Source organism: Lissotriton helveticus, chromosome 10 (assembly GCF_964261635.1).
Source record: "Lissotriton helveticus chromosome 10, aLisHel1.1, whole genome shotgun sequence".
Lineage (NCBI taxonomy): Eukaryota > Metazoa > Chordata > Amphibia > Caudata > Salamandridae > Lissotriton > Lissotriton helveticus.
The window spans coordinates 384,602,858-384,630,552 of record NC_136071.1 but is presented as its reverse complement, the minus strand read 5'-3'; the positions used below and the strand labels follow the sequence as shown (position 1 = coordinate 384,630,552).

The window sequence follows — 27,695 nt, the reverse complement described above, 5'->3', positions numbered from 1 at the left end:
AACTTTAAAAAAGAGGGCAACCCATCTAAACAGAAGTATTTTTCTGTTTCTCATGTTTCATGCATGTCCACAATGTGGTTTTCCTCAAGGAAATCCAGCCACCTTTCAATATCCCTTTTATGCCTCAAACCAGTGATATTCCTCGTCATAACATTTAATCGGGTGGTTATGTGAACTTGTGTCTTTGATCAGGACTGTATCACCACCCAATATGCCTTGAGGCTTACAGCAACTAGATCTGGCCTGTTGAGGTGTCAGTCAATCGTTCCCATCCAGCCCACTCGAGGAAGCAAACCTTCTATCAAGTGGTAATTCCAGCCTAGAGACCCCCTGGGCGATTGCGTGGGTTCTCTAGCACAGACTAGCCCGTGCCAACTGAGTGGGAAGAAAGAGGGGGTCAAAATACTGATGGGGAACAATACTGATCCTTGTAGCCTAGTCCTGTGCAAGAAAACTGCTTTGTACAAAATTTGTAGTAAAACTGGTGTGCTTTAGATTAACTATGATGCAATCCCCCTCAATGTTTTTCTTCACATTTCATCCCACCCAACCAATTCTTCTTGCCATTATGATATGGAGGGGTAGATGGCCATTCACTAAAGTATTGTCACACCGATGTGTTACCATATGTATGAGAGCTACTGTAGACTCCCTCCCACCCTGCTTAATAGGAGGTAGCCCTGTTAAAATACCTAGGGGTTCTGATTCGGGCAAGAAGACTCAATGGTGCAGGGTTATCCACCCGAGCCATAGGTGGCCCATGGGACCTATAGGACTCATTCAGGGCCGGTCCATTATGATTGCTGCTCCTACGCTGGGGTATACCTTGCTGGTGGCCTCCTGCACAATGCCACTTATGACCTGGATAGCCAGATGAATCCCTCAGATGAGGATTACAACTCTTTCTGGCCCCCTGACAAACTATGGCTGGGCCCCTCTAATGCCTCCCCAGGGCCGGCACAAACATAGACTATGGCACCACCTGGGCCTCTGTGAGCGATTACTGGACCCCCCCCCCCCCCCCACACACACACTTCTTTTTGCCTGGGGATTCTACAGTGGGCGTACTGTCTCCATCGAATGAGTCCTCCATGCCGGCTACAAGATTGACAGCCGGCTGAGTTATTTCCTCTGGCTATTTACTAACTATCACCATTGCATAATTTTGGAGGAGTAGGTCTAGGTCACTACTAGTGGTCTATAGTGAAAGTCTCCGTCCGGTCAAAGCACTTTCCTTAGAGATGCCACTCGACGCCCTCACCAAAAAGGATTCAATAGTGGTGATTGTATTTATTCCAGTTACCTGTGAAAACCCTGCTGTTGATAGATGACAATAACAGCAGACTCCCATGGCCAATAGCTTAAGCAGTTTCATGTCTGTTGCACACAAAATTTCCAATATTACCCAAGTCTGATGATCCTCTTTTATTTCTATCAACAAACGTCACTGTTGGAGTAATGCATACACCAGAGTCTATGTACCTCTGAGGATGTAGACAGTGTTTCTTTTTCTTAGGGTTAGCTGCAGGGGGGAGGGAGCCCACTGTTCTGTATGTGAGCTCGCCTCCTGATGACTGACGTAGTTATTTGTCTTTCTCAGCATGACAGAAGGTGATTCAAAGATCCAGAGCATCTCCCGCTCTTCATTAATCGTCTCAGAGTTTGCTTCAGCCGAGATGAGCCTTCAAGCAATCTACATGCATGAGGTGCGTAGTGACAATACATTCGTTGTGTGAAGCTAATATGGGCTTGTTGACCAATTGAATGGCAGCAGTGCATTTGTGCTAGGTCAGCAAAGGGTATGCAGCACAAGATACGTATCAGGCAAATAGGCCTGTGTCTGGGTGCAAGAAGTGTGCACAGTGTCAGTTATCTCTGTGTGTTATGCAACAAAAATAGAATGCAGCCTGTGTTGTGTGATCTAAAGAATGGTGGCATCTTCTGTGTGACTGACTGTCTTTGTCCAATACACGAGGTGCCATTGATGGCACTGTCTTTTTTTATTTTTATTTATCAAAGTACAAAGTAATGAATACAAAGTACATAGTACAGGCTCATCAGAGCAATGCTGTGAGGTATTGTAAAATACAACAGAAGTAACATCAATTAAGTTACCAAGGGCATTAGTGGTGAGCCCTGAATGCAAACATTGAGCAACAAACAGGTATCTACTGGGAAGAGCAAAGACAAATAGGTTGGGGGGAAAAAAGGTGGGGGGAGAGAGGAAGAAAACGGCGAACGGTGTGGCGGTGGAGGGTTGTCTCCTCAGGGTGTGCGAATGTCTGAAGAGAGACAAAGCCAAAGGCATTCCACAGGCTGTGTGTAGGTACCCCAGGGAGTGGGTTAGCACATGGAGATGCCAGGAACTCAATTAGAGGAGGATGCAGTCCCAAATGAGGGTCAGGGGTCAAAGTAGGTTTGCCTCTCCTGGGCAAAGTCATAAGTCGTCCTTCAGGAACAGGGCCTGCACCTGCACATAAGTATTCAGTTTTTCAGTCAGAGTGTAAATGAGCTTCTCGTAGGAAGCAGCTTTGAATATTTCGGTTTACCACTCTGCATGTGCGGGGAGAGCGCCAGGGCCTCAGGATACATAGCTTGGCCCTGGTCAATGCCATGGCAAGAAAAATGCGCTCCTGGGGGGGAGGTGGGGCGGAGGGGTACTAGCACATCAAGAAAATGTCTGTGTCATGTAGGAGTACCACTTGAAAAGGCAGTGGGTAGGGGAGATTCAGGGTTCTGCGAAGTGTATAGGTCACTACTGTCCTTAAACCTCGGAGGTTGTGGCAATCATATACGATATGTAGCGTGCCACAGCTGGAGAGGTTGCAGCACGAGCATCATGAGTGGTTTAGCAGTCATGCACATTCTAATTTGGAGAGGATCCAGTACCAATCCTGTACTGTTTAAAAAAGGCAGAATTTCGTCCTAGACTCCTTCACTCCACAATGCAAGTTTTCAAGATGTCCAAGCCTGTCCTCATCAGCATAATCGATGTGCAGTGTTACCTGCCACACAGCGTGCAGGTGCTGTGATTGGGGCAGTGAGTACTTATGCCGTGTCATACAGACTCAACAGCACTTCGCTGTATCAACCTCAAAGGCGAAAATGGGTAACAATGGGGGAGGGTCCTAAGGCCCACAGTGTCGCACCCAAACTGCTGAAGAGGCAGTGACCGAGTTGGAGATATTTCCATTGCGGATGCAAGGAGCTGGAATTCCTCCATTAGGACTGTAAAGGATTGGAGGTATCCATGTTCGAGAATCTGAGAGAGTGTATCGATGCCCGCGTGCCGCCAATTAGGCCAGTCAGGCAAAGCTCTCCCAATGTGGATTCAAAAATTATGCCAAAGTGCGTGCCCCCTACTGCAAGTGGGGGGGTAAGTCGAGAGTAAGGCATGGGTACGTTTCCAGGCCTGCGCCCAAGATTGGCTCATGGGGTTAGAGGAGCACAACGGAAGCACCCTGTACGCATAAAGCCGCTGAAGGTCTGGTGGGCTCTGCAATATGGTCCTCTCTATTAGGACCCAAAGAGGGTTTGGGGTCTAATGTCCCTTGTTGCACAAAGACGAGTTGTGTGCTAAGAAGTAGTGCTCATTCGAGGGAACATTTTGGACATTGCCAGGCGCAGTTTGGCGTAGTCCTAGATGAAGCCCTTGATGGCCCTGTCAATGGATCAGGGTAGCAAGATCGTGATAGAAAATGGGAGTATGCCTAAGACATGTGAATCTAAGGAGGGTTACCATTTTGACAGCCTGCACCCGTCCCCAGAGGGAGAGATCAATGTGTGTCCACTTGGCAAAACACGCTTGGGTCTGTTCTAGAATAGGTTCTGGATTATTTGTCATCATGCGATCCAGACTCTTATTGATGTAGAAGCCCAAATATTTTAGGCAGGAATTTGTTCAGTGGAATCAGTAGCTGTAAGAAAATGCCCTCTTTTTGCATGGTGCCCCCACTTTTTGCTGAACTGTTGATGTATTTTGACTGGGTGTGCCCTGGGCTCCTGCCAAACAGGTACACATGGCCTATGTTCTTTCCCTAAAACTGCATTGAAAACAAACCTAATTGGCACTCTCTGGCGAAAGATCAGCCCCTTGTAAATGGTACTACAGGTACCGAGGGCACTGTGACCAGGGAGGGAGGGAGGGAGGGAGGCAGGGAGGGAGATACACCCCCCTTTCAGGCTGCGTGTTTTGGTGCAGGACAAAGTGAAGAGTTGACATGCCTACAACCCACTGCCCTGGCATAGATCGCCCACCTCTCTAGCTGGGTGCACTATACCACTGGTAAGGGTACAGGTGCATGCGCCCTGTACTCCTACAGTGTCTGAGCCAATTCTTTTTTTTTTTTTTTTTAAACCTTTATTCGGAGAAACAAAGAGATACATGCGCAGGCCCACAACCATCATGGCCGGCCGCAAAACAGTCATCCAAAAAAACAGGAGAGAGGCATACCAATCGGCAAACAGGATATGTGAAAATACACCAAACACGGTCGCGGGTATTGTAACAAAGGATATGAGGTTTTCATTTTAAATGTTCAAAGGAGAGTAGGGGCTACCACGGCAAGGATTTAGCACCTCACGTAAAAACCACAAAAGACATGGGGGACATACACCAATGGCAAACTGAGGCAGGCAATGACTATAGCGACTAAATAAGCAAGACAACCGAAACGGTAATATCTATCAACAGGTCATGGTACAATAAACAACATTTCCAGGTATCACCCCAGAAGTCCCACCCCAGAAAAGGGAAAGACAGGGGCTTAAGAAGACGCCCAGGAAAGAAAGAAGGTGCAAAGCCAAGGGACAGCCAACCCTACAAAAGAGGAAAGAACCCTCCCAAAGTTAGAAAAGAGCGAAAGGGACCATAGAACAAAATAAACTAAAATAACAAACCCCCCCCACACCCGCCACCCTGCACCCCTGTGATGGCTACGGCCTAGCCCATAAACAGCGTGCCTGTCGCCCCGGAACTGCCCCAAAGAAGGGAAAAAGTACAACAAGCACAAGAAGTGGAGGAGGAGAGAATGAAACAACGAAGGAGGTAAGGATCAGCGGAAGAAGAAGACAACCAACAAATATGTATCCGGCCGCCCGCTCCCGGCCCCACACCCGACATGATACCAATGGTCGATGCAATCAATGTCCCGCTCACGCAATACAGTCCCAGCAATGGAAGGAATAGCGACCCAAAGAAGCTGTCTTAACCTTGCCCCCTGCGATCATGTTGGTCGATGGAGTCCAACCGTCCGGCCAGTGCCGTGGATGAGAGAGGCACCTGGAACGGCCAACACAGGATAGGGGGTCGCCCACAAAAGTCCACGCAAACCACAGGTACAGGTCCGAGAGTGATACAAGCATATATCGGGCAGTGCAACTGTATGTCGGAAGCAGCGGGCCAGAGCGACAACAACAGTCTCAGGAAGAGATGAAAAGTCACGCCACCAGCACCTAAAGGAGATGACGAACATGGCGCCCAGGGATGATATACCAGCCATTGTATGAAACCACGAACTCCAAATCTCCTCCGGACCATCGTAGTCGGCACTTCAGGAAAATCAGATCCATAATCCGCCAACCTCACTATAGGCACCTCGGTATGGAAATCAACAGGAGCTGGCTCAGAGTGTGGCGCAGTGTGCAGCACTTGGGGGCAACCACAGCCCGTAGGAGAAATAGCATCAAGCCTGCACCCCAGATCACGGGCATTGACACGAAGAGCAACTCCAACTGCCTCCAGAGCACACAGGACAGCACCGGTCCCCAGCGATTTCTCAGAAAGAGAGGGTACCACAGTGTCTTCCACACCAGGCTCACGGATGAATGGCCGCTCGGGAAGCCGATCGCCATCGTCACTCGCCGCCCACAGACCCCTGCGCCGACCCTCCGCTAGTGACCATCGGGCCAGAGACATGGGGGCGACTGTGGACATCGCAGTGCAGGCTTATTCGTTTTCAGCCAACATCCGGACCCCCAAGTGAGCTCCGAGGATTCCACTGTCGGACGCTGAGGTGCAGTGTAGAAAATGGCGTCTGTTACTGGCCGAGACAACCAAGAAACTGCGCCGATCACTTCCAAGCTGGACGGTGGTGCAGAGTGGTTCCAGCAGACACAATGTATCTAGGCGCACAAAATCTCAGAGCGGGATGAGGTGCTGCAGCGACGAGCACAACTCAGCAGCCCCTCATCAGCCGATCGGCTCCTCCTCCTCCGCGATGACCGCTGCTGCTGTGGCCGCGTCCGGCCGACTCCGCAAACAAAGCCCCGGTCTTACTGCCGCGCAGGGCCGGGAAAGGAGCGAGGACGGTTCACCGGAAATAGGACACGGAAATCGCCGGGAGACACGCCGGCATAGTCAGGATCAGTCCCCCATGTCAATCGCTGGGTAGAAGGACAGGATAAAGAACAGGATGATAGGGAAAAGCGCTAGGGTCGGCGGAGCCGATAACCTAGGCGGCCATCTCGGTTGCAGGCTAGGCTCCTCCCTCTGAGTCAATTCTTAGACATTGTAAATGCAGTAAAGCCATTAAGAGTATGTGCTGGGAGTTTGTCATTACGAACTCCATGGTACCATAATAACTTTACTGAAAACTGGGAAGTTTGGTATAAAACTTCTCAGCACATTAAACCTGATGACAGTGTGGAATGTAATGAAAAATGCACACAGAGGACATCTTAGAGATGCCCCCTGAAAACTAACCTACCATTAGTGTCCAGGCTGAGTGGCTACTTTCAGCCAGCTGCCACTACCAGACTTATTTCTGGCCCCTGGGTTGAGAGTCTGCTGCTCTCGGGTGCCTGAAAAAATGCACTTTCTGGGACGAGGTGCCAGGCCTCCTCCACCCTAAGGATGGGCATGGCCCACAAAGGTGAAGCTTCAAAGGCTTTCCGCCTTTGTGAGTTTCCCCAGGCCACTTGCTGCTTCCAGCAACTGGTCCCCACTGGTTCTGGCCCCCATTTTAAGAACCCACGGTAAAACCAAGTGAGGAAGGGAGGTGTGCCCACCTTTACCAACCCCACCCCTCAGGAGGGGGAGGTGAGGTGAAGCACAACTCTCAGTCCCTGCCATCTTTCAGACAGGTGGACCCAGCTAACCAGAGTGAGGCATATGCCTCCCTCCCACTAGAGGGTGGCATAATAGGGAGTGTACCTACCCCAAGGAAGGGACCCATTGGTATCCGCCTTAACTTTCCTGTAACATCCCTAAATCTATTATTTAGGGGCACCCCTGAACCTTGCCTCCTCAGATAAGAAACGACAAAGAAGAAAAGAAGGCCCGAACAGCCATGCTGAAGCTAAGAGGAGGAGGACACCCACTGACTTGGCCCCAGCCCTACCGGCCTGTCCCTACCTTGAACCTGCAAAAGCGAAACTGCGGTGTGTCCTGCAGCCAGCAACCTCAAGAACCCAGAGAACCTGCCCTGCCTTACAAAGAAAAGACTTTGTCTCCTGTGAACACCGGATTTGTTCACCCACACACTCTGGCTCCGGCCAAATCCGCAAGTCTGCACCACGCTGCATCCGTTGCCCACGGCCCGGGTTCGAGTGGCCCAACACCACGAGGAGGTCTCCCCGGCAATCCTGACCCGAGATCTGGTGTTCTCTGACCTGCCTTGAAACACCCAGCAGAGCCTGCAGCCTCTTTCTGGAGGATCCCCCGACCGGAGCTGGTAAGAGAAACCCGACGCCTAAAGACATCCCTGCACCCACTGCCCCATGGCCGTGGGTGGCCCAACCAACCGTGTCCCAGCCTCCCCAGGCATCCCAACTTACCTCGCCAACCGGTGATCACCTCCAGAAGATCTTCATCCTGAGCCTGCAGTCTTTGTTGAAACCGGAGACTCCCCATTGGCACCAACAGGGCACCCGACGCTAAAAGAGCACCCTGAACCCAGCCACCCCTGCGGGTGTACTGTGGGTGCTAACTCAGATCACCCTTTGCCCTGAGCCTAATACCTGGAGCTTTGCAACCAGCTTTACATAGGGTTCCACAAAGTTACAAAATTACATCAGTTACCAGTTACATCAGTTATTCAGTTATTAGAAAAACAGTTCAAGAGCGTAAAGACGAGACAAATGGAGCTTATAAGGGAGAGGGGGTAGGGTAAAGGAGTGGGAGGAAATAAGGTGGAGAGACGAGGGAGAGTCTGCCCAAAGTTCGGCTGGGTTGCGTAAAGGTATCCCCACTCTATGCATTTGAACCCGTTTTCGGTATTGAGAGACCGTGCTAGTGCCTTACACTTCTGACAAAGCAAACAAGCCAGGGTTCATGGATGGTTGTGTAAATTTCGGGCCTAGTGGAAACTGACCTGTGTTTGGTGGATGGGGTATAATGGCTTTGCCAACACACTGGCCAGGGTTTTGATTTTCCCATTCAGAAGAGTTATGGTTCAAGAACTGTCGCAGGACAGCAGGTCCTTATTCTGCTTGGGGAGCACCGTTATGAGGGTTTTGTTGGAAATCAACTCTATGCTACCCGATCAATCCTCCTGCTTATAGGTCACCTCAAGAGATTATCATGTCTGAGGTTGTCCATTTGTAGAATTTTGCGCTGAACCTTTTCCCCGGGAGATCTGCTGTAAAGGATACAGTAAAGGTGGCGTGCACGATCTCCTTTCTGGTGATTGCTCCTGAGAATAGCGCCCAGCCAACATCATTCAGTTGGGGGAGACAGACCGAATGAAGTAATCTATTGATTCCACCCTCACCAGTGACCGCTTCTGAAGTGTAAAGGTCTATGTAGTATGTGAAAGTATCAGTTATATCCTAGGGATAGATGGTGAGACTGCTAGTTCAGTTTTTAATAGCCAGGATGGTGGTAGCTGCCTCCTGTTGTTGGAGCTGGGGCTTGAGTAATTTATCAGCCTTTTCAGCCTGTTTGTAGTGGCTGTACCTGTGCTTATGGAGTGCATGTTCCAACCTTTGAGATGAAGGTGTGTTAAGGTTGCTTTCTCTAGCTGACAGTGGGTGGGCTCTGTGGGGTTGGAGGAATAGGCCAGAGTCTGGTCCTATTGTCAATTCTAGGGAGAGTGCTGGGCCACCCTTTATTTGGTGTGCAAAGCTGCACATAAATAAGTTGACCCCCTAATGGGGACCATCGCTGCTGCCCATAGGCTCTGTGTAGATGAAACAGATCCCGCATTATCATCTAGATAGGTTCTAAGGCGCGATCGAAGAAGCTTCTTTCTATCAGGCATCTTATTATAAAAGACGTTGAAACGCCAGTGCTTCCGAATCGGTTGCGACAGTCCGAGGTTCAGCATGTGGCTGGCCGGTCAGTGATTGAAAAGCAAGCCCTCCAGTATATGAGCATCCAACACCATCAACATTGTCAACATTGTAGAGTGTGAGATGAGAAAATATCTGGACTGGACTGGTTGCTGTGTACAGGCGAAAGGTAAGTGTAGAACTTGTCAGTCGGTTAAAGAAGGCGCAAGATTTGGAGAATGCCACGGTCCTCCTGTATTTCTTGGAGGATTGCTCTGTCTGCATTGATGGCCCTATCTAACGGGCCAGTGCGGTCCAGCACATATTCTACAGACAAATTACAAGTCCCTGTCTTGAAGGATGGGTGCAGTACCAAATTCTGTAGGGGAGCAGTTGAGGTGAAGGAGGAATGTTTCTTAAATCCCAACTGTTGCATATATCGACCCCACACAATGAGTCTTGACAAGGATTTTAAGGCAGGCCAAGGCTTACCTACCCTCAGGATCCATCCAAGTCTTGAGGACTGTACAGGAAATTAATCTGATTAGCAAGTGTAGGAAGCTGGCTCTGTATATACTATACCAAAGTAAGGTATAGTGTGCAATGGATCACCAGAGGCTTCACAAAGGTTAAAGTAGATCATTCCTTCCTCTCTTTAGTGGTAGTGGGGTTGTGCAGTCGGGCTTATCCGAGGCCTGTGATAAACATTTGTTGTACACGCTCAGGCAAGAAATGATTACACACACTTAAAGACTAAATCGAAGACCAATTGTTTGTACAAAAATATTACTTTGTTACTTTTATTTTAAAACCAAGAGAACTCAGTTGCATGTAAGTACTAGTTTAAAATAGCAATACTTTTCAGGTACAGTATGAACGTGTTTGCAAAAGGTTTAATCGACTGGGCTCCCCAAAGTGGGGGGCTGAGGGTGCAGGTGTGCCTTTTGGTGTTGGGTTTTCTTTACCGGAGCTGGTCACAGGCAGGGGGGACCCTTCGTGAAGTGGCTGCAGGCGTCTTCGTGGAGTCCAGGAGAGGTCAGCCACCGATGGTGTTGGTTAGGATCGCTGGAGAGACTTCACCGGACAGATGAGTCAGTCAGACTCGGGCCATGGACGTCTGGTGCAGAGTGGGTAGGAGTCACGGTCACAGCTGGATCTGGAATCCTTGTAATTGGAGTCTTCTGGAGAGGACCGCTGTCCTCGGGCGATCTAGTCTTTGTCGAAGAGCAGGCAGTCTTTCTCAGGTTTTTGGAAATCACTGGCCAAAGGACAGGAGTCTCCTTCTTTGTAGGGACTTTAAGCTGGAGACAGACCGGTAGGACTGGAGCCAAGTCTATAGGAGTCTTCAGGCTTTGCTGTACAGCGTCATCGTTGTCCTTCTTCGTAGGTTGCAGGAGTCTGAGGATCAAGGGTGAGGGGCACCCCTAAACACTGAATTTAGGGTGTTACAGGCACTGGCAGATGGTAGACAATGGGCTGCTTGCCTTTAGGATTACTACACCCTTTGTATGGCCCCTCCCTTTGGGGAGGGGGCATTCTATAACCTGATTGGCTAAAATCCTTCCATTCAATATGGAGGATTTTCTAAGGAGGGTTTGCCTCGGTCTGCGCACCTTAGGGGTGGTCCTGTCAGAGAGGGTACACTCCTCTCCTGACTACTAATTTTCCCACCGACCTTGCCGCCAAAAGTTGGACTTGGTCAGGGGTGTTGGCATCTTTACAAGCTGGAGAGGCCCTAGCTAGCATATCAAAGGGCAGGAAGCCTTTGAGGCTCATCCCCCTGAATGCTGTTCCTGCTTGGCGGTAGGAGCGAAGCACCTCCACCCCAAGCAGGCTTTGTCTCTGCGGGGAGCCGAGAGGAGACCCGGTGGTCATCTCCAACCGCATCGGAGGCCCTGGATTTTCAGCGGCGAGAATGAAATTGGGGAGGGAGGGGGGAGGGGGGAGGGGGTTGGGTCGGGTTTCCAAGTGAAGTCCTGCAAAGTGCCCAAACAATCTTGCAAGTCCTCCAGCTCTAGAAAGTCACTGGACTTTGTCATCCATGGTGATCCACATGCAGGCTGTTTCCAGTAATCTGTATTAAATGTACCATTTACGCACTACAGGTCGAAGAGCAAGGAAGGCCCTCCACTTTTTGTTGGTCTCTCTGGTGAATTTTGCCGCCATATGGATTTCATGGACTTTGTAGTCGTGTGGTCCATGGTTGGAGGCCACTGCCAGTGTCTCAAACAGCATGCCTTGATCGTGCGGGTTCTATCACTGTTGGCAGGTCTGCGGGAGCAGATGCGATGGGAGCTTTGAGTCTCCAGAGGTGGTGTGATCGTCACTCCCAATAAAGCGTGAGAGCAGGTCATAGACGAATCGCCTCACCTCATACCGCACAACCTTCTCGAGGAAGCGAAAAAAGCTAATTTTGTCCTTCTGGAGTCTCTTTTATAAGACTGTGATCTTATGATGTACGCACCAATGTCCAGAGTCCCTGGTGTCTGTGTCACCTGTGATTCCAGTGCAGTTAGACACGTGGCAATGTCATAGTGTTACCCCTGGAACACCCCTCTTTCCGCCCAGGTAGATTTTGTATCACTGGTGAGGTATGTGATCCTGGGTTCGATTGCTGCAAGCCTGTGATTCACTGCCATGATTTCCTGTAGGATGTAGTCCTTTGCGTCTTCTGTGTGCCCCAGTAGCACCAACGATAGACGTTTGTGCTGGGCTTGACCTCTAAAGATTAGCTGGCGGGTTGCCTTCCCAGAAGCCATGGACAACTGTCACAGTTAGCGAGCAAGAGCCTTGCAGCATATGTGTTGTTCCCCTTTGTGAGAAGTTGGCCTGATGTATGATGTCCACAATTCTGTGGGCACCTTGTATCAGTCCAAACAATCCCTTATGGTGATGGTTGTAAGTCAACCTTAAAAGACAAGCTATCCTAGTGGTAGGATGGACTAAGCAGCCTAAAGGCTTAACTCAAGAGGGCATGTGAAGCCAGCTGTTGTACCATATGCAATCCTGTAATATCAAATGAAAGGACACCACACAAGTTATATATTATAAAAATATATGTATTTATTCTCAGAATAATCCCCTATACTCTTTATGAGTAAAGAAGCACAAGCGTTTAAACAAAAGCACAATATAACATATGAAAGTTGCACGTTTATGAATAGGGCCGGTGGCCACTCAAACCATATATCAAAAAAGTGGTATAAGTATCACTATTCGACCAGTGGTAAGGCCTAGGGCCTTGGGAATCGCTGGGACTACACTGGACTAACAGCAGTTAGGACGGGAGTAGCCCGCGGGATTCGGGTGCAGCGCTAAAAGCACACGCATGCACCAATGCAAAGTCAATGGTGCGTAAAAGTTATCGAGTTACAGTTTTAGGAGTCTTCCGACTGGACTAGAAGGACAAAACTTTAGACTTAGACACTAGAGGTGTAAACCACTACAGGAGCACCGGCATTCAAGAGTTACCTCACCCACAGGAAGCGGGTGCACAGGTGCAAAAGCGTGTCTGGTTTCGTCGTGAAGATCTATGGAGCCTGGAGATGAAGATACTGCAGGCGGCCAGAAGAGAAGAGTCCGGTGTGATCCAAGGGTGGATCGAAGATGTAGAGTACCTGAAAGCAGAGGGGACAGAGTCTGGGTCACTAGCCAGTGACCAGGAAGGAACCAGGAAAGAACCAGGCAATGTCGGGCGCAATCAGGTGGTTGTCGTGAAGCTTGTCTCCGCTGCCACGTGGACTCTGGGGCACCGAGGATGTCCAGGAGTGGATCACGAGCTGTCCCACGAAGGCTTTCGCTGTCGGCGGTGTCGGCTTCCGGATCGGAGTTAACAAGCCTTGGCAAGGGCAACCCATGCAGGATTCGAAGATCGCTTCTTACTCGGACCAACAAGGTCAGAGCGGGTGCTCCTTTTCAGGGGAGCGAGGGCCAGCCTGGAGCAACCAGACCAGCAGTGTAAATTCTTTGGTTCGTCGGTACTGGGGCCACTAGCCAACGGACAAGCGACCGGACCAACGCGTCGAGCAGGAAAATGCAAAAGGGCCACACGCAGCACTCGGTGAGTGTGGAGGGGTGAGCTTCGGTGCAGAAGCTGCTCGGGGCTGGAGCTTCTCAAACTCCAGTGCACAGCTTCGAGGGAGCCTTGGGAGCTGCACGGTCAGCGCTTCGTAGTTTTTCCAAGATGGCCGGCCCCACGCGTCCGGTCGCCTCCACGGGTCTCAGCTTTGCAGGGACTGTGGATCGGGCTGTTGGAAGGCAGGAAAGCTGGGTCTTGTCGATCTGTCGCTCGAGTTCCGGCGGGAACTGCAAGAAAGCATACGGCGAGGTGCAGGATGGTACCTGTTTGCACAGGGTGGTCACTCCTTGACCACAAGGGAGATTCTTCAGTCTTCTACGTCGAGTAGGATGTCGAAGGGTCCAGAGTTTCGTTTCATAAGTTTCAGTCAGGATAATCTGATGTGCATTGGCACTGCTCCCACCTTTATTCCAAATCTGGGGGCTGGATTACCTGCTAGGTCCCTCCTATGGGTGGGACCCAGGAAGGGGGTGGTTACACCCCTTTCCCTTTGCCCAGTTTCGTGCCAGGACTGGCGCTGGAGGGCCCCAGAACCGGTTTGACTGGATTTTGCATGGGACACCTTGTGTGCCCCAGGCAGTGTCTAGTTTCTTTCAACCCTCCCTGCTCCAATCCACTATCTCCTGTCTGGGGTGGTGTAACACCTCCCTGTGACAGGAAACCTTTTGTCCAGGCCTCCCCTGCCAAGTTTCGGTCAGCAGCAGGAGGTCAGACTTGTGTCGGGGCAGCAGCATCCATTTTGTGATGCTGAGGCTCTGGTTAGGATTAACCGCGTTTAAAGTAAAGTAACATGTCTTCTCCCTCTAGAAGGGTGGAATGCTACCCCCGTCGCCAGAACTGGCGAGGGGGTAGTATTCCAAAGTGTATGACACCAAACACGACATGTTTTGATAAAGCCAAACCAAAGTTAGCAATAACAGCGAGGATTATAATGCACCTAAGGGTGTATGGTATGGCAGTATCACTGGAACAGCTGTACGGAAATGGTTCCGACCTCTGCAGACAGGCTCAGCTCATGCTAGAGCACCATCTCACATAAAACCAAGCACTCTGCCTCTTAGATTGTTAAGGCCTGCCATAGGAGTGACTGATAGGTATATATGTGTCCAGATATAGGTTTAGATATAGGTATACTATATCTAAGCAAGGGGTGATTGCACCAACCTTGCCCCAGCTGAGTGATCAGCCAGTTGTCGATTTAAGTACCAGTCAGGGGTGGCAAAAGATATGCTGCAGCCCCTGGTAGGCCTTGGATGCACCTATGCCCTGGGCACCTATAGTGCACTGTACAGGGGCTGATAAGGTGTCCAGTACCCAATTGGTAATGTACCTAGGGTACATGGAGTCCATTTAAAGAGAGAGCAGACAGCCTGGGACCCTGATTAGCAGGATTCCAGGCCAACTAAGTCGAAAACCAGCTAAACACTAGGCAAAAAAATCTGGGGTAACCATAGTCAGGTATCCACCCTCCTACACCCTTCAGCAGGTATAGTCCCTGAAAGCTACAGGACCTGTGGCAGGAAGCAGGGTGAGAAACCACCTACCACTGTTGTCCAGCCAGGTCTACCCGCTGTTGTTGTATCGGAGAAAAACGAAAAAGGGGGTGTTGATTTTTGCAGACTGAAAAAAAGCAGTTCAGGATGGGTGGTAAAACCCCACAGGTGGTGCACATGCATGAGGGTGGAGCCACAGTGGGAGCAATTGTCCAGCAATGCCAGGCCGGTGCCTAGGTCTGTTGCACCAGAGAGTGAGTTGAAGCACTCGGGGCGAGGCAGTGGGGTGTTAGGAGATCGCTGCGTCTGCAGATGCATTTAAGTAAGGCTTGATGTGGGCCCCAGGCTGAGATAGTAAATCATGTGCCACCAATGAAGCGAGACTTGGGGTGGTTAGAGAAAATGGGCATTTTCTGGAGGCAAGTGGGAATCTCTACCGTCAGGGCTGCCTTGTCACTGAGAAAAGTGCTCTGACAACAAATAAATGGACGAAAGGCTGAATGAATCAAACGTTCACCCCAATCAAGAGATGTGGATTAAATCCATTGTTCTTTTGCTCACTACGTCACCCCAGTTTGGACCCAGCCATATGCAACTAAATCTTGACCCTGCTCCTCATGGGACCGTTATTTGGGTAATGCCCCTCATCACCCAGACTAGCTTGAAACCAGTGGCACAGCGAGCAATGGACCCACGCCTGGGCATACCCATCCCACTTAGGGCGAAAAGTGCTGCAGCAACAGATGATGGGCGGAATTCTGAAAAAAGGCTAGACTTCACATGGACACCACCATCCCCTGTGGGCATCAGGCTTGCAGCGGGATTTAGCACAGCCCACCAGCTAGGGAGGGGGAGAGGTGTCGTGGAGAGAAGAACCAGTGGGGGTGGGGGAACAGGCTTTTCAAGCCAGGGCACCCCCCAGACTGGTTTGCTGAAACTGGGGCGCCCAAGCAGGGTCTGCAGTGGATGCCTGTCTGAGTTCGTGGAAGCAGCTAATCAAGAGGAGATGGAAATCCAGATGCTGAAACAGTGGGACGTCTTTGGTGTGCCTCCTCTCCGCGGACGAGGGGCACCAGCGACCACCACCGGGAAAGGCCCATCATCCAGGGCAAAGAAGGCCGTCAAGATCTTGGGGCCCTCAGGCCCTCGACAAGGGTTCGAAAGACATCCAGGGATGCTCCGGGCAGTCAGGCGGATGATGCAGGCCATGGGGCTGGTGGGTGCTGCCCGAACAGGGCAGTATCCCCCCCAGTGATCAACGGTGATCAGAAGCTGTAGCGTCAGGTGACCTTCTTTGTCATTAGCCAAGCTCCACCCCCAGCACTGTCTGTTTCGAAGGATAGTATTCCTATGTGAGCTTGCAGTGCCTTTGTACATAAAGCTGTTTTACGCACAAGATCGATCTGTGATGTGAGGCGAGTTTTGCCAGTGTCTTCCTCTTAGTCTAAAATGAGCTCATGCAAGATCAGTTCTGATAGTGGGGCACCATGACGAGAGCTAGCAGTGCCTGTTTGCACAAGGGAATTTCTGGTAGTGTCTTTGTGATCGGCCACCCATATTTTCCTATGGCATTTGTGTATGTATGTGGGCATGTGCAATTGTGCATACACACATGGTAAAGGTTGACATGATCTTTGAATGAGAGGGATGCTATTAGTGACTTTGTGTTAGGGCAGCGTGGGCTTCTCTATAAGGTATTTGTCTATACTAGGCTGCGTTTGCACTCCGTGATTGTGGTCGTGCTTGCGTACATGATGTGGCTTGTGGTCGTGCTTTTCCACGTGGTAACTGCTGTCAGGGTCCATTTGCCTACATAGCATGGGACTGTGTCTGAAGTTACTGATTGTAATGTTTATGTGCATGGGAAGAGTTACACTTAGTGAGCTGTAGCTATGTGCAGTGCCTCCGATGAGCGGGCTTTGTATAATAGGGTCATAGTAAGTGTGCCCTCAATCAATATCGTCGTGAGCACAGCACAAGCAGAGACTTATGGAGGGGGAATCAGGATTGTTACCCTTGGCTCAGCTTTATACTCGTTATAATGGAGCGGTTATGATGAATCAGTCGGACCTTTGACTTTAGTTGAGTAATTTGTGGAGGGCACTCGGCCTGCATTTCTAAGTCTCAGTGACAGTGAGCACATCCCATGTTTTAGTGCTTGTCCTCCATGTGAAAGTGCACGGACCACTCACTCTTGTCTGCAGTGAGCATGTGCAGGGCAGACCACTCCTGTGCTTTGATCTTATTGACTGTGCACTAGACTTTCAATTCTTTCTTTCAGGTGCATCACTCAGGGTGGTATTGCTTCTGTTAGTGTGCGAGTACCTATTCTATGGCTTATGCTTTGCTTCCTTTTCTCCCAGGTCCACCAACAGCAGCAGCATGGGCTGGGTCAGCACCAGGGAGTGTGGCAGGCAGCATCCGCACAGAGAGGGCACACCTCAGACTCTGGTAAGGAAATAATTTGTAGAAGAGTTTGATTCAGGAGACCTGTAACCATGGGCATAGAGAGGATACTCCATGGAAGTTATGATGTATCGCAATTGCTTAATTTCTGAGTGTTTTTTCTCCAGTCATCCTTTCATGCTCCATAATGCTCTTTGCTTTTTTTAATATTAAGTAACAGTACATGAGAGATCTCTGAGATTTTTGTTTTTGTTCTAATTATCCGTAGCACGTGCATGCTAGATGTTTACTGTTTATCAAATTGTGCTATGTTGTTAGTTCTGTATTCCTATGAAAGTGCCTAATTAAAAAAAAATTCTTCCGTTCTGTCTATGCTGATTTTTTTAATCAACTTCTGATACCCTTGCTTTGTCAAGAGTGATCCTGTTCTACAAAGTCCCTGGAAAGAATGGCGTCAGGGGTTAGTCACACTTAACTTTTAGATAGGAAAATTCTGTTAGATAGAGGCATTGAGAACGTCAGTATGAGACACTCTTGATAAGTTAACCAAATAAAGAAATGGGTCGGCACAAACATCTATCTCCCTATGTACAGAGATAGTTCCCTGGTGGTCCTATTACACACTTGAAAAGTGATGTTGCTTTCTTCTTTTTCAACAGCAATTGGATGGAATATTATTGCTGCACACTGAGTTGGAAGAACTGGCGGCACTATTAAAATTGTTTAGATCTTGATTTTGAAGGATGCTGTTGTCCTTTTCATGAGATCTTTATTGTTTTATGTACATTTGTTTGTATTGTGAGCATCGTTTTTTACACACAGTAAGGTTATATCCCTGAATGTCTCAGCTATCTGAATTATAGCTATTGCTTCCCTATCTCTATTGTTCAGCGTGCATGTTTTCTCCTTGTTTACGTCTCACCCCTAAGGGCAAAAAATAAACCCTTCACACATTTTCGTTTTCTAACTTTAGGTACAGATCTGCACTCTGCTTCCTCTGGTCACATATCTGCATATCGAGGCCTGCAGCTCGGAGGATGGGTTGAAGAGGAAAGACATCAACAGCAAGATCAGGAAGCACAGGGAGCCCAGGGGAGTCCAGTTTCAAATAGCACCAGCTAAAGTGCCTTCCTACAGGCTCAAGTAAGTAGGATTTTAGGCCCTGAGAGATGTGTGCCTAGTAAAATTGGTTCCCAAAGTGCAAGCCTTCATGCAGCCTTCATATGTTTTCTTTTTGAGGATTTTTCTGTGGCAGAATGTTTGCTAATATATTTATCTTCTTACCCTGACAAAGTTTGGACACAGTAGTTTGCATGATGCAGCTTATCTATGTAGTCTTGGTTCATGGTGTGTTGCGCATAGCATAACCACATGGAGAATTAGGGAAGAGGCTTGCTGCTACCATTTCTTTTGTTGCACTCTTATCAGAATGCCAGTGTCATCATCTTCATTACTTTGCGGGCAAAATTGACTGAGTACCAGTATACTGCTGCACCCTTAACCATGCTTAACTGTCCATCACATTACGTCTACCCTAACCTAGTAAAAGTTTAAACGTAATAATATATCTCGTTGATATGCGTGAAATGTTTGATAGCACTTTAGGTTTCATTAATAAATGTGCTGAAATATGAGCTAATGAAGTAGCTATTGCACATGCCATAGTTTAATTTTGGTGTCTGTGTATTGAATTCAACCAAAATTTCCTACAGCCCATTGTCTATGTTGAAGTCCCCAAATTGCTCAAACCATTGCTATCGATTGTGCCTCAGAAGGGCGTTAGGTTCTCTCAGATTTTTCTTGGAACACAAGAGTCATCTATTCATAAGTGGAGGACAGCATTTGTATGTTTAGACTAGTTTTGAGATTATCTACAACTGTGATTCACATTTGAAGGTAGGCTTTTATATTTTAAATACTTATTAGTTTCGTATAAACAACAAATAAAAGTACAGATTGCCGTTGTCCATGGCACACTGTCAGCAGCACGTACGTATTGCAAAAAATGAAATAAAATGAAAACATGTTATACTGAGAGAAGCGTCATAATGTTGTATCAATGTGACATGTGGACTGCTGGCCCAATTGTAGGGATGCATACATGAGGTTCTGCAATTCTTCAATGTCACAGGCGATGCACCATGGCACAGTGCCACACATTCAGCATTAACTGGGTCCACAATATTCCCTCATGTGGGCCTGTGCCATATCAGGTTTCCTCAGTCATCCCTTTCCCTTATAAATATATGTTTGTAGCATGTGCCGCTGTAGATCACAAGTTCTAAACAATCCACCCATCTAGTGTTGGATATGGACGATTGCAGTTGTTTTTCTTTTTTTGTTTTTGGCCCTGAAATAACTTGTGACTTCTTCCTGAAGCTCAAAGTGCACCGGGGCAAAGACTCCATCTCTAATTTAAAAAAAATTCCACAATTGGGTGTGGACGTTCATCTCTCTTTTTGGGACTTTTGAGCTACAATCCTTATCAATTTGCCTCCAACGACCAGATTTTTCTGTTTGCTAAAAAAATTATATTCTCTTTATGTTCACCTCTTTAAATTCGACCCAAACGTAAGGGGGTTTCTAAAACCAGAGCATATGAGAATTAGGAATGTAGGAGGGGAGTTACGGAGAGCACAACCTTTCAGGTCTGGCCTAAGTACAATTCGAAGTTCCCATAGTCACACCATTATAGAATATGCAACTTTTTTTTATCCTCGAGACAGTGAGGAAGCAAACATCATTCCTTGAAAAATAAAATGACAATAGGCTACAGAAGGGAGCATCGCTAGGCGCATTATAAAATGCAGTGTCTAGACTCTTGTGAGTCAACACCAGATGGCACGAAGACTGTAAGTGAAATATTTCTAAGCGGTAAGGCCAGTCTGCAACAACCTTTCTTCAGATGGTTCTGATCACAAGGAAGCATGAGCTTCTGGGGTCCTTCGAAGCCTGCACCTCCGACAAAGGCAACACGGAGGACACTCATACCTCGACTCGCAACCAAGGATAGACCCTTTGGAGCTCACCTCGAAAAGAGTCTTGTACAGAAGCAGAGTACTGCTTTCAAGGGAACCGTACATTGAGCCCTGAGCCCATAGCCAAGAGATCTTGACAGTCTACTTCAGCCAATGCCAACAGGCCAGCTGAGCACCGAGATCTTACATTGTCTCCAGAGAAACCTTGAACCAAAAGCTCGGAGCCTTGCCTCAAAGCACACCTTCAAGGCCCATCCCTTTGCGCACCGAAGTCTGCTTTGAAGCAGGCGCTGAAACGGATCTCGACTTGTGCCTCTGCACTGAGTGACAAATTCCCACCCTTTGAGCTTCCCAAAGTGCCTGATGTCAGGCAAAGGAAGATTTACATTCATCCTATCTCCAGGCAGATTCGGAATCAGCCTCCACCCCAAGAACTGACCCATGAGCACTTCAAAAAGAGAGGACTCACTTCTGAGGAAGTCATCTCAGAGTAGCTCCAACACCACCTGATCCCATATTGCCATAGGCAGCATGAAACCAGCCCTCCACCACAACTGCCACCACTAAGCGATAGCACCCAACAAGCCAATGTAGGTACGTACACTTTTTAAAACTACTGCAACTACCACACGCTAGCCACCGCTTCTTAGGGGGGACTGCATTACAGTCCATGCGGAGCATGTATATTTACAGCCACACACGCCATTGATTTGGATTATGTTACTCTGTAGCATCTGTTTGTGGCATGTAGTGCTGTAGATTCACATGCACCCACCCTAGACACGTGTGGACGTTGCAGTTACACTTTACAGAATTCTTTTAGCATGAACATCTTTATACTGACACTTTACTTAGTTGTTTCTCACCTGCCTGTGGGAAAGCAATCTTACAAAGGAGCCGATGCCCATGCGCAATAGTTCCAAGAAGAGGAGTCACTCTACTTTGTGACTCAAAAGACTAATTCGAAGAAAAGCAAGTTACACAACTCTGAACCCAACAGTAGATGGCAGAAGTATGCAGAGCTTGTGAATCTACAGCACTACATGCTAAGAACAGATGCTTACAGGGCAAGTAACATGATCCTTAGCAGCAATAGAAGCTCAAATGCAGAATAGTCACCATTAATTTCTATTCAAAATTGCTGTCATCAACATGGGACAGGGGTGTCCTCACTAGCCATATGTGACCCCAGTTGGAACCATATTGGTGTTGTGAAATGCCATACCTTTCTTGGAAGATGACATTCTTAGTAGCAGTCGCTTCCTTACAGATGGTTAGTGAGTTGCAAGCATTAACAGTGGATCCAGGTTCACAGGAAGAGTGCCCTGGTTTTTTCTAAAAGTAATTTCACCTTTTCCCATTGAGTGGAAAATCTTCTTTCCGCATCCTGAGATTGTGACAGAAGGAGCATTATCTACATCGGAAGTCTCTAATGTATTGCATCAATAGGATGAAAGTCATTTACAAGTCGAAGCAGCTTTTTTATGCATTCAGTAAACCCCACTTGGAAAATCCTGTTTCAAAGTCTAGACTTGCGAGATGGATCAAATAAGGCATCAAGCATATTATGCTAAGGCAAAAAGAACTCTGCACCTGTGCCTAGAATTACCTTCTACTAGAATCAAGGGAGCTACAATGGCTTTCCCAGGTAAGATACTGCTAGCAGACATTAGTTGGGCGATTACATTTTCAACACCACACATGTTCACTAGGCATTACTTCGTGAACATTCAAGTCCGGCAGGAGGCAAGTGTTACTTAGAACTATATTTCCAACATGTGCTTTGTTTGCTTGCAAAACTCTCCTATATTAGGATGGCAAATCTTTATTTTCAGGGTTTTGTATAGCGCAAACATGATCCTTAGATATCAGGGCGCTTTACATACATTTGAAAGGAGGACAAAAGACAGAAAAGCTTAAAAAGGCAGTTTGTGCAAAGATGCGAACCATGCATGGTAGTAGAGTGTGATTATGATTTTGTGGTCGAATCAGGCACTGAAATACAAGGTGGAGAAATATAGGCAAGTAGTATTTGCATAGTTTAAGTTCAAGTGAATTTAGCCATGAGGATCGATTTGACTTCTTTTTTGAAGTATGCAGTGGATGAGATGAGTCTAGTTTCTGGAGGGAGGGCATTCCAGATCCTGGGGGCCGTCCCTGAGAAGGAGAGCTTGTACGTTTTTTTCTTGTTGAATCTTTGTGGTTTCAGAAGGAGAGTTTCTGCGCTTCTTGTGGCTCTTGAGCTGCCTGAGATTGTCAATTTCTGAGCAATTTAACTGGGCGAGCTATGATGTAAGGCCTTGTGAGTAATGCATGCGATTTTCAGGTGTATTCTGGCTTCAAGCGGTAGCCAGTTAAGAGATTTTAAGTCGGGAGATATGTGTGAGCGTTTTTTTGATCCAGTTATGAGCCTTGCTGCAGCATTGATAGAGGCTCTTAGTGGTGCGGTTGTTGATAGTGGGAGACCGCAGAGGGAGGCACTTCCATAGTCAATCCGAGGGATAACTAGCGCTTGGACTGCAGTTCTAAAGTCGTCGCCTGGGAGGAAGGGTTTCAGCTTTCTCAAGGTATTGATTTGGAAATTAGCTCCCTTGGTTGCATTGCTGATATGTCGTTGCATATTGAGATTGGAGTCAAGGGTGATACCTAAGGATTTTGCTGAGTCTACTATGATAGGTTGGACGTTGAATGCAGTGAGGTGTTTCAACCAATCCTGAACGATGGGGATTTTGGAGGGGGGTGCTATTAGGAGGAATTCTGTCTTCAGAGCATTAAGTTTGAGATGGTTGAGGAGATGTGGAGAAGCGTGGCTCAGTGGTTAGAGGTGGCAGACCCGGAAGCTGAGATCGGCCGTGGACCAGGGTTCGATTCCCCGCCTCGGCGGGTCTCGGGCTCATAAATTCCACGGACTCGATAATTCTCGTTCCGGTGCCTACTCGACTCACGGGGTCACACTCTGCGACTCTGGGCAATAGCTTGCTTAATCTCCACTATGGCCCCTCGCGGCGGGATGCCTGGCTTTCACCTTGTGGATACCCTGCCGGGGTATCTCACAGGGGAATACCAGGACGGGTTCCCTAAGCAAAAGCGCTTAGATACCGTGTCGGTGATTTGCGCTATATAAATACATACACACACATACACATGGTTCTCTGCCAACCATGTCTGTGTGTCCTTAAGTGTTGAGTTGAGAAGTTTGAGGTCATCAGGGGATTGTAGTTTGAGGTAGAGTTGGGTATCATCCGCATACATGTGGAATTGCACATTAGAGGCATGAAGCAGTGCGGTGAGTGGCTCCATGACTAGGTTGAACAGGGTTGGTGAAAGGGAGGATCCTTGCGGTACACCAAGTGTTACTGGAGTAGGTGTGGACATAGTGTTATTAGTTTTGAATGTCTGAGTCCGGTTATGAAGGAAGGAGGTGAACCATTTGAGTTCTGTCCCAGAAATACCCATTCAGATATTCAACAGATCGAGTAAGTTCTCGTGTTTGACCTTGTCAAATGCAGATGAGAGGTCAAGCAGAATGAGGAGGCAGGAGCCGTTTTGGTCTAGAATTTGGAGTTAGTCATCAATGATGTGAGTCATGGCTGATTCTGTGCTGTGGCCTGCACGGAAGCCGGATTGGTGTCGGTTAAGAAGGTCAAAGTGATCAATGTGTTTTGTCAGTTGGTGGTGAACACATTTTTCTAACAGTTTAGCTAAGGTAGGGATATTGGAGATGGGACGATAGTTATTGAGGTCAGTAGGGTCAGCTGTGGGTTTCTTTAGTATGGGCGATACTTGCCCTACTTTGAGGGAGTCCGGGATAGTTCCTTGTTGAAGAGAGCTATTAATGATTTTGGTCCAGAGTGGGATAAGCCATGGGAGAATGACTTTTACAGCATTTGCAGGTAGAGGATCCGAGAGGTGATTGGAGGGCTTCAGGGTACTTCGAATCATGCGTATAGATTCTTCCGTGTAGGTATCAAAAGATGCCCGAGTAGCATTGTTTTTTAGTTTGATGTGCGTTTTGCTGAGGGCGTTGGAGTATAGATTTAGATCCGTGAGGAGATCCTTCTTGATGTTAACTGTTTTTCGATTGAAGAAGGTAGAGAATTCTTCGCAGGATGGTAGCGTGCTGGTTATGTTATGTACTCGCTGTGGTTCATCTTTGGATTGAGTTTTGATGAGTTCAAAAAGTTTTTTTGGTCGGTTTTTTGCTTGGTCTAGTTGATGGCTAAAGAAGTTTGCTTTAGTTCGTTTGATTTTCCTGAAGTAAGCATTTCTTTTTTCTTCAGAGTCTTGAGGTGCATAGCTGATGGGATGGATCTCCAGTTGCGTTCTGCTAGTCTCATGTCTCGTCTATCCTTGTTGAGCAGACCGTCGTACCATGGGTTTGAGCTTTTGGAGGAGGTTCTCTTTAGCTGAAGGGGGGCAACTTTGTTGACTATCGTAGTCATTGAGTTGAGGTAATGATCGGTAAGAGCCTGAACGTCGTCATTGCCAATGGGGTTATGAGTAGGTTGTAGCTGGGCGAGGGTGAGGAGATGGGATTGAGGTTCCTCAAGTCTCTTTTCCATACCTTGGGTTTGGTGGAATGGGCTGGGTAAAGTTTCACATGTTCATTGATGAAAAATGTGACAATGTGGTGGTCGGACCAGTCACAAGGTCGGATTGAGTCTAGTTGGGTGGTGTCATCTTTGGAAATAATGAGGTCCAGAATAGAGCCTTTGTCGTGAGTGGGGCTGTTGCAGATTTGGGTGAGGTCTAAGGTGTTGAGGAAGTTTTTGAGATTGTTAACCACCGAGTCGTTGTGATCATTCCAGTGAAGGTTGAAATCATCAAGGAATATTTGTGTATTATGTCGACCCGAGTTAGTTGTGATCATGTCCATAAGGTGTTCAGTGAAGGTGAGGTTGTCTCCTGGTGGGTGGTAAATGATATGTAGAGAGCATACTGGATTGCCCTCACTGTTGACGTCGAGGCAGATGTGTTCACAGGAGGAGAATGTAGGGGAGATGGCTCTAGATACTGAAAGGTTACTCCGGTGAATACATGCTATTTCACCTCCTGTCTTGCCGGTCCTGTCTAATCTGATGATGTGATAGTTAGGGGGAACTAGAATGTCGATGAGGGGGGATGAGGATTCTGTTAACCAGGTTTCGGTGAGTATGGTAAGGTCAAGGTCATGTGCGATAATGAGGTCGGCTATGTCAGATGCGTGTCTTGGGGCTGATCTGCGGTTAAGTAGTGTGCATTTGAGCCGTGGGCTGATGAAGGAGGCGGAGGGGTCCAGGGTAAGGGTGACTTTTTTCAGATTGTTAGAGATGGTCCCTCTATTATTTTGTGTGGGGGGCCTGTGAGGGTTGGAATGGATGGTGGGGATGGAAAGGTGTGTGGTGGCTATGTGGGTTGTGGGAGCGGTTGCGTAAGAGTGTAGGAGGGAGCGTATGTCATACCTTGTCAGGATTGATGCAACAGTGAGGGCGGCTGGAAGAATTATGGGCAGGGGTAGAACTCCAGCAAGGGGGGTTGTGTTTGTGTAAGCGTGTGGGAGGGGTGGAGTGCTTGTGGGGTAGCAAGGTACTAGGTGGAGAGGGGAGTCTCAGTTGACTTGAGAACAGTTCTTTGAAAGTTTGAAGCTCGTTTTTAATCTGGTGAAGGGTGGACATAATCTTGTCAAGAGTGAAGTTAGGAACAGTAGTAGTGGGGGTAGTAGAGCCAGGTGTAGGTTGAGGAGAGTTGACTTGGTTCGGTGTGAGAGCTGAAAAAGGCGTGGAAAGGGTATGGGTGAGGTGTGCGTAGAATGTTGGGTATGAGTTGGGCGTGGATGTGGGGGAAGTTAGGGTGGGTGGAGGAGAAAGAGGTGAGGTGAGGGTTTCAGTGGTGACTGTCATGTTGGGGTGTGGGGGGAGTGACGAGGTGGGGTAGGGTGGTAAAGGAGGAAGGGGGACTCGAGGTGGTATCGGAGGGGGGGTGCCAGGGGTGGTATGGGAGAGGGGGCTAACGGTGAAGGAAAGTGGGGTGTGAGTGAGGGGGGGCAAGGTGTGGTAGGGGGGGTGGTGATGTGAGCGAGGGAGAGGGTATTACTTCGAACTATATTTCCAACATGTGCTTTGTTTGCTTGCAAAGCTCTCCTTTAGTAGGATGGCAAATCTTTATATTTTGTGCAGAGCATATGATCCACAGCAGCACATTTCTGTTTTTTAATTCTTTTTATTCATTTTACTGAAACAGCATAACAAAACAATATGTCACATTGGTCCTGTCACAAAATCCCCCACATCAGCACAATAAGGATGGTAGCACAGTCTGTCAGCAGCTTCCCAATTTTCCCTACTTCAAGATGGTGCAATTGCAGCACAACAGAACAGTAGCTTATCATAAGGTTTTCATTTGAAGGGACAGAGACCCTAGGCTGTCGCTCTCGCCCTACATTCCTGACGCAGCAGTGGTCTTAATTGGGGGTAGATTCCGATACACTGCAGCTCACTCTGGGTTCTTTGTATAGTCACTTGGATGCACCAACTTCCATAGTTTCTCAATAGTGTTTTGCATGCTGTCCACAAGCTGTGTCCAGCAAGGCTTCACTCCTCACCAGGAAGGAGCTTAGTGGGCTCCATATGGGTAAACAACCTTTACAACGCAACTTTTACCACGCAGTGCCTTTACAACGCAACTTTTACAACGCAAACCATTACAACGCATTGCGTTGGGGGGCGCTCTAGGATAGGGAATGTGTTTAATGTACTATCCAACACCTTCCCTACTATCCACGGGGACTGGAGTTGGAATAGTAAATTAAACAATTCACTATCCACCGCCTAAAAGCACTATGCGTTGTAATGGTATGCGTTGTAAAAACCGCATTGTAAAAGCATGCGATGTAAAAGCATGCGTTGTAATGTCATACATCCCTCCATATGTGCTTAGGCCTAGAAGTGGAAGATTGTACATCGGCATACTCCTCAGCGCTCTCGTTCTTTGCTCTCTTGTTGCATACCACCATATCTCACAACCAGTTTGTTATCTGGGGCATACTGCCCCCTCTTCAATGTGTGTCAAACCATTGTTTGCTTAATAAGGCGAGGGCAATACATTATCTAGTACTGACAGGAAGTAGTTTTACATATCCAAGTAATATAGTCAAAGGATTAAGACAAATGAAATGGTAAGTCATTTATGCTAAGTGTTTAAAAAGAAATAAAAACCTCTCACAATTTTTGTATATGGATGCGCATAATCGGGAGTTATACCTGGATGTTCACCCTGGCAGCGAGGGTAATGGTGTGAGCTCCCTGGGTCTGTTTGTGTTGCTTTTCTGGTATGTTGTACGCACAAGAATTTATAATGTAGTAATTTATGCCAATGATTTATAGATACCATCTGCGTCTGAAAACAGCAATATTTTCAATATTTCAAATAAAAGTGGTCTCTAACACACCACCATCCCAGCTGTAGCACATCTTGAAGTGTTGTAGATTCACATGCACCCTCCCACCTCCCTTGATGTAAGCTTATTCTTTAGATGTTTTCCTCAAATTATAT

The 27,695-nt window shown here is 47.9% G+C and overlaps 1 protein-coding gene across 3 annotated transcripts in view; it reads left to right on the top strand.

The window, feature by feature from the left end:
* Window positions 1–27,695, top strand: part of ATG9B (autophagy related 9B) — a 282,068-nt gene that overhangs the window by 220,464 nt on the left and 33,909 nt on the right. For all 3 annotated transcript variants that reach the window (XM_078662776.1, XM_078662774.1, XM_078662775.1), the window contains exons 12-14: window positions 1,601–1,706; window positions 17,145–17,232; window positions 18,161–18,330. In XM_078662776.1, the coding sequence (XP_078518902.1) occupies window positions 1,601–1,706; window positions 17,145–17,232; window positions 18,161–18,309 (343 nt within the window). In that variant the 3' untranslated portion in view covers window positions 18,310–18,330. The remainder of the gene's footprint in view (window positions 1–1,600; window positions 1,707–17,144; window positions 17,233–18,160; window positions 18,331–27,695) is intronic.